The sequence below is a fragment of the Pteronotus mesoamericanus genome, unplaced genomic scaffold (genome assembly GCF_021234165.1).
Source record: "Pteronotus mesoamericanus isolate MK-2021 breed Mesoamerican mustached bat unplaced genomic scaffold, CSHL_Meso_final scaffold_125, whole genome shotgun sequence".
Taxonomy (NCBI): domain Eukaryota; kingdom Metazoa; phylum Chordata; class Mammalia; order Chiroptera; family Mormoopidae; genus Pteronotus; species Pteronotus mesoamericanus.
Window position 1 is genome coordinate 9,922,495 of NW_026555304.1, and position 7,085 is coordinate 9,929,579.

General features: G+C 44.1%; 1 protein-coding gene across 1 annotated transcript in view; it reads right to left on the reverse strand.

Annotated features, from left to right (window-relative positions):
- FBP1 (fructose-bisphosphatase 1) overlaps positions 1 to 4,187 on the reverse strand; it is a 31,047-nt gene extending 26,860 nt beyond the window's left edge. Inside the window, exon 1 of the mRNA XM_054588086.1 lies at positions 3,916 to 4,187. Coding sequence (XP_054444061.1) covers positions 3,916 to 4,085 — 170 coding nt within the window. The 5' untranslated portion in view covers positions 4,086 to 4,187. The remainder of the gene's footprint in view (positions 1 to 3,915) is intronic.
- Between the last annotated feature and the right edge of the window lie 2,898 nt (positions 4,188 to 7,085).

The following is a 7,085-nucleotide window of genomic DNA, read 5'->3' on the forward strand; positions in this document are numbered from 1 at the left end:
CAGGAGGAGATTTCCTGTAACCCATCTGAGGGTGCAACATTGTTTTAATATATAATGGTCTAGCTTGAAGTACATGCCTACTGTATATGATGTAGGCAACTACTAAGGAATGAAAAGCAAAATAAAAAGATACCAATTTAGTAAAAAAAAAAAAAACTTCAACCTAGAAAAGTAATGATGATATTAGTACCCATTTAATGAACTCAGTTCATCCTCACACAACTCTCTGAGGTTGAAAAAGACAGTTGTCTCCATCTTACCAGTGAGGAAACTGAGTCACAAAGATGTTACATCAATTGTCAAAATTCTCACAAAAATTAAATGTCAGAGCCAGAATCTGAGCCCAGCTCCATCACTCTGAAATTTGTTCTTAAGCCCTGCATGTTCCTGTTCTTCTCCATCTGGTCCTGGTTTTCTCCTCTTTCTTTCTACCTCGGGGCAGAATGGACCAAAACCCGGTGGTCAAATCTTTAGTCAGTGCTTCATGCCCAAATTCCAAACTGGTACGTCCAGCTGCTGACTGGACCACATGTCCAACTGGATAGCCTTCTAACACCTTAAGTTCAACGTTTCCAAAATGTCAGAATCATCTTCTCACCCTTCCCCAGCCTCAAAAAACCAGCTCCTCCTTCGAAATTTTATTTTTGTTTAATTCGGTTTTTAATGGCAAGGCCCTGTTGTCACTTGCTGGGACCGACTCTTTGAGAAGTTGCCCTTCTCACCCAATCCACACTCAGACTTCTCCCAGGCCCTCCCCCTCCTCTTGCTAACGCCCTAGCTTGGTTGAGCTTTTCTTGCCCTGCCCCTTTTCGGGGAGCTCTGAAATGTGGGAAGAGGAGACCAAGAAGTGAGGGCCCTGCAAGGCCAGCTCTGGTTTGTGGGGCTCCTGGGTCAGCACCACTCCCTAACCTCCGTGGATCCTTTGCATCCTTTGCATCCACATCATGTTTTTGGCCTCTCTATGAAAGCATCTTTCAGAATCTCTATTGTGTTTTATAACTAATTCTATATTGTATTTTTCCTATAGTATAAGCTCTGTGACATTCTCATCTCTTAGGCTCTTTTAGAGTTTTGTGTATTATGGTTGTTCAATAACATTTTGTTGAATTACATAGAACCAGTGAATTCTTCAGTGATTTGGAAATACGCACAAAGGGAAGTCAACTGAACATGCCTAAAGCAAAAGCGTAAGCCACTGGAGGACCACTTTCTCCCAAAGGAATGGAAACAGAGAAGCGGGAGAACACTGGAGTTTGAACCATGAATTCATCAGGTCCACCTTCAGACTGCTGACTGGTCTCATGAGAGAACAGAAGACTGGTTGCCCCTCATCTCTGCCAACAGTAGGTAGAGGCCAGAAGCATGGGCTTCAAAACACATTGACTCTAAGGCAATGGCTTCTCAAGATACAAATCTTAATTCACATCAAAAATGTAGTTAATAGATGAGATTTAGAGTTGGGACAGCTTTAATAATCTTCTAAAAAATAAAGGAAGAGATGTGTGGTTTGGTGAAAAGAGCCCAACCTGTGCCAAAGGCCAAGTCACCTTGTCTTCCTTGGCTGTGGGGTCCTCATCTGTACAAAGAGGGGTGGGACCAGGTGATTTCTGAGGCTTTCAGCTTAAAACTCTGTAATTCTGTGAATATCTTATTAAGAGCAAGAAAAGTAGCTAAAGATCAACTGTTGGTTGAGAGAGAGAGAGAGAGAGAGAGAGAGAGAGAACAAGCACTCCAGCGGGCTCTTTGCGGAAACTTCTAAAGTCTCCCGGATGGGACCTTATACCTGAACTCCAAAAACTGGTTCCTGTGAGGTTCCTGCAAATCAGCAATCATCTTGTCATTCTGGGTGCCTGTTCTTCTAGGGCAAGTCTTCAGCACTAACAAGCTATCTGCAGGCACGCTAGCCTTTTCATCCAGAACATCAAAGCCAATAATGAATGTAATTTGGAGCCCTGACTTGAGATCTTGTCTTATTGTTGCCTCCCTGACTACATGTCATACTGAGACAGCAAACTCTTCCCAGTTCTGGTCCTCCCCGTCAACTGCCCACATGACCACCATCAACCTGTGTTCCACGAATACAATGCTCTTGTAAATAGTCAAAGACCAGTGAAATAAAATGTGCTAACATCAGGGAAAAATAAAACAGCTCATGATATATCCATGCAATGGAATACTAGGCAACAGTTAAAATGAAGGAGGCGGATTTATATGTCCCATCATTGAAGGATGGTCATTATATATTGTTGAGTGATGAAAGCAAACTACAGAAGTATATGTTAGCTGTGATCCCATTTTGTTTGCTACTCACATATACACACATGTAAAGATATCCATCTATAAACTTATATGAGTATAAATAAATAATTGATAAAATAACCAATAAATTATTAGTGGAGGACACCCCAGAGAATGGACGGAGATGCGTTTCACTTTTCCCTTAATGTTCTTTTGAGTGGTTTGAATTTTTGTCAATGAGTGCCTTTTATTAAGTAGTTTATAGTAATAATAACAACAATATTTTTTAAATCTGTATTCACTGCTATTTAGTCTAAAAATATATACATATTTTATACAGCCAAAATTAGTACCCTTTGTCCAGGTCCCACTATCTGAGGTTTCTTAAAAGGTGAGAAATATACATACATCTCAAAGCAGATCTTGCATTTCCAAGTTTCTTTGAGGGTGTGAAAGGTATAGACACACTTTTAAAGTAATACAGGAAATGACAAGTACTCTTTTTTTAAAAGGCCTCCTGTTCTTTTGTTCTCAAAGACAGGTAAATCTATGAGGTCACCTCTACTTTTTGACAATTAAATTTGAAGTGAGATTTTAACTAAGTGTGTTTCCTTAGAAATGTATTAAGAGGACCTTCCTAACATACCTGCCCCAGTCCCTCTCCCTGCCAGGCCCATCCCTGCTTGACATCTAAAAATAAGGGTGACCATACACTCCTTTCTTGAGTCAACAATCCATGCTATGTGACCAGAGCCAAATGGTTCACTAGAAAAGGAAGCCAGGTTGCAGGGGTTATACTTTCTCAGATCATCTATGAACATCACACACAATTTTTATACTGTCTCTGAGTATGTGAAATATTAGGAAGGAGTGGGGACAATCTGAAAGTCAAGGTACCCTTCAGCTAAGTGAGGACCAAATAAATATAAAATAATTGTGGACACCAGAATAAAATAAAGAGTATTTGTGTTACTTACAGAAGGTGCCTTTTGAATCCCCAAGTTTTATGATTCCATTGATGTGCACAAGGTGATCTGCGGCTCAACAGCATGGTAACATAAACACCACCTAAGAACTTAGAAATGCAGACTCTCAGGCCCCAACAGGGCCTGCTTGACCATTTGCACACAGCATTACTGCTGCAGAGAACTCTGAGCTGCAGGCTTCCTCCCAGCCTGCCTGGGGCTTCAGTGGCTCCTAACAGGACTTGCTGAGGCTCAAGGAGATACTGGATTAGAAGCCGGATTTGAGACCCAAATTCCATAAACAATGAAGGATATCAAAAAAGAGAAAGGGAAAACAAAGTACCCCGCCAACACTTTCCAGTATGAGGCTAGGATGGGTATGGCCAGCAGGCCATGTGCCCACCAGCCATCCACTTTCACCAAGAAGAAGCTGACGGCGTGCCAAGCAAAGCAGGCTGCTCAGCCCCTGTAAGAGAGATGTAGGATGGAGGCAGGTGTGGACCCGGTGACAGGGCCCCAGGTAGGAGCCTCGAAAATCAAGAGAAGAGGAGGAGGGAACCAGGGCTTGAGTGCAAACTTCTGGAGAGGAGAGGACGCACAGACAGACAGACTGATAGCAGGAGGACCTGAGGACCATACATCAGACTGTCGGGCACATCCCCAGCTGGACAGACAGACAAGATGAGGCCCAGTGACCTGAGGCCTGACTCACAGGTTCGCGATGCCTGCCTTGCGCACAGCCGTGGAGATGGCTTTGACCGCAGTGCAGAGCGAGTTGAGCAGCTGGGTCATCTCGCCCGTGCCGCGGGCCTTCCTGCCCTCCTCCATAACGAAGCGGGTCAGGGTGACGATATCCGTGTCGAAGGCTGCCTGGTCGGTCATGCTGGGGCCGGGCTGCTGCGCTGTAGGTGGTGGGTGCAGGCGAGGACGCGGCGGAAACGCGGCTAGAGGTCGGAACACGGAGTGTCCGCACCGATCGGAGCGTAGCTGGCCCTAGACAGCTCTTCCTGTCTTATTGAGTCCCGGGGACGCCTAAAGATGCCAGGTCACCGTTCCCGCCCCCGGGAACACCTCCGCGTCTGGCCCCGCCCCAAATGGTACGGCGTTTGCTCCATCCCTCTCCCCAAGACGTCCAGATCCGTGTCTCGTCTCCCTTCCCCCACCTGCTCTGCTATCCCCACCAGCCTCTGCCCCCCGCAACCACCTCCACTTCCTCCTGTGTTTCCTCACCGGACTCCCGCCAATCTGAGAACGGCCAATGGCATTGTGGAGCGTTCCTCTGAGCCACCTGCATTATTGCTTTCAGTCCCTGCAAGGACCTGCCATAAAACGGAAGTTCAAAGAGTTACGTAAAGTGCTCAGTTGTAGCACAGCTGGTCATTGCAGCGGCTCAGAATGCTGAGATTCGCTCCCTTACGTTGTTGCCGCCTACACCTTGCCACCCCTCCCACTGTCTGTCCCTGCTTGTCCTTTCAACTGGCTCTTCTGGCCAACCTCAGGAGAAGAGATTTCAACCTGCCCTTCACACGTGTGATGGCCCACGTTTGGATCCTTAGTTCAGTCTTCTTCTAAAAATTCCAAAAATTCGAGAGCTTTGGGGGACTTTATTTTCCATTATCTTGTTTTGCAGAGAAAACAAAGGCAGGCACACTCAAAAGTGTCTCCAGGATACACACTGAAGCCAAAGGTTTGGTAGCCCACATCCTGACCACGCTTTGTAGCCACAATGATGCTGCCCTGATGCATGAAACATTTATTGAGCACCTACTGCATGCCAGGAACTGGAACCTGAACAAAACTGATAACTGTCTGCTTGGATTGACCTTACATTTTAACAGAGAGACAAGGAAAATTAAACAAATAATAGATGAATATCTTAGATGAACCGTAAGTGTTGTAAAGAAAAATGAAATAGGGAATGTTAGGAAAGAATTAAATAGAAGAGTCAGGGAAAACTTCACTGAGAAAGTGACATTTGAGCAAAGAGCTGCAGGATGTGAGGCAGGAGCCTGTGGAGGCCGGAAGAGTGTTTCCCTCAGAGGGAAAAACTGTGAGGTGCACAGGCCCTGCAGGGAAACTGTGTATGGCATGTTTGAGGCATGGCCTAGAGACAAGTGGAGCTGGAGCAGAGCTGACCAGGGGGTGAAATAGAGGAAATAGGGTCTCTGAGGGGAGAGGAGGTAGTAGGGGTGAGGCCTGGAGAGCCCAGTGATGTTTGACTTCCACTGGGAGGAAATCACTGGAGAGTTTGCAATAGAGGAGAGGCATGATCTGCCCCTTGTCTTCATACTCTGGCTACTGTCTTAAATTAAACCAAAGAGAGAAGGCAGATGCTCTTGAGGTTGCTGAGAGATGGTAATCCAGGGAGGTAGTAGGAAAAATGGAGAGAATATCCTGGATTTTGGCTTGAAGGTAGAATGGAGAGGTTTTTTGACAGATGAGATATGAGAAAGGAAATTTCAGGATGATTCTAAAGGTTGGAGCCTGAGCACCTGGAAAGGCAGAGTGGCCCTGAACTAGGAGTAAGAGGGGAGTATGTTAGGGGCAGAGTTGAAGATTAGGAATTAATTATGGGATACACTAAATTCGTAATGCCTATTAGACATCCCAGGGAATGTCAAGTAGACCGTTGATTTGTGAGTCTGAATTCAGAGAAGTCCACACTGGAGAAATAAATTGGAAAAGCTTGCTGATGAATAGTGGTTGGAGCCATGAGACTGGATGTGATAAATTACCAAGGAAGGGAGGAGTCAGCTGAAAGCCAAGAGGTGTGGCATTCAGGAGCCAAATAAAGAATGTGAATCGAGGAGCAGGGTTGACCTTTGTGCCAAATGTGCAGACAAGGCCAGCAAGACAGACCTGAAAACTGACCTCTGGGTTCAATGGCAGGGCCCTGGTTGGTGTACTGATGCTGGATTGCATTGTCAGATGGGACCCTGGATGAGAGCAGATAGTAGTATCCCTTTGTAGCCCAAGAGGGCATGATACCACCACAAGGAGAGCAGATACTTCTCTTTTTTTTTAAATCATGTTTATTCTATTACAGTTGTCTCAGTTTTCCCCCCTTTGCCCCCCTCCACCCATCCCACCTGCCCCTCGCCTCCTGGCTCTCAGAGTCAATTCCCACTCTGTTGTCCATGTCCATGGGTCATTCATACATGTTCTTTGTCTAGTTCCTTCCCCTTCTTTCCACCATTGTCCTCCTTCCCCATCCCTCTGGTCACTTTAAGTCTGCTCCATGTTTCCATGCCTGTGGTTTATTTTGTTCGTTAATTTTGTTGAATAGATTCCACTTATAGTTGAGATCATGTGGTATTTGTCTTTCACCAACCAACTGGCTTGTTTCACTTAGCATAATATTCTCCAGCTCTATCCATGTTGTCGCAAAAGGTAGGAGTTCTTTTTTTCTTTTTTTTAAATGCAGATTGATTTTATTTATTTATTTAATGTCAAAATCCATTATAAAGTATTTAAAAATTTAAATCAATGATAAAGTCTCAGCAATTAAAACAACATGACACCAGCACAGAAATAATCAAGCAGATCAGTGAAATAAAATGATCATTCTAGAAACAAATGTGTATGTCTGTCTAACAATGTAATATATGATTCAATAGATATTTCAAATCAATGGGGAAAATAAGGCTTATTCAACAAATAAGGTGCATGGACCACTATTACTTGAAATAAAACAAATATAGAGCCCTAGTTCACACATTATATAAGAAATATTCAGGTGAGTTAAAAATCAATATATAAAATCTAAGGAGTTTTAGGAGATAATGCAAACTAATATATTTCTTATCCTGAAGTAACATATTCAAACCCAGAAGCTATGAAGTAAAATATTGACAGTATGACTATATTAAACAATTAAGACTG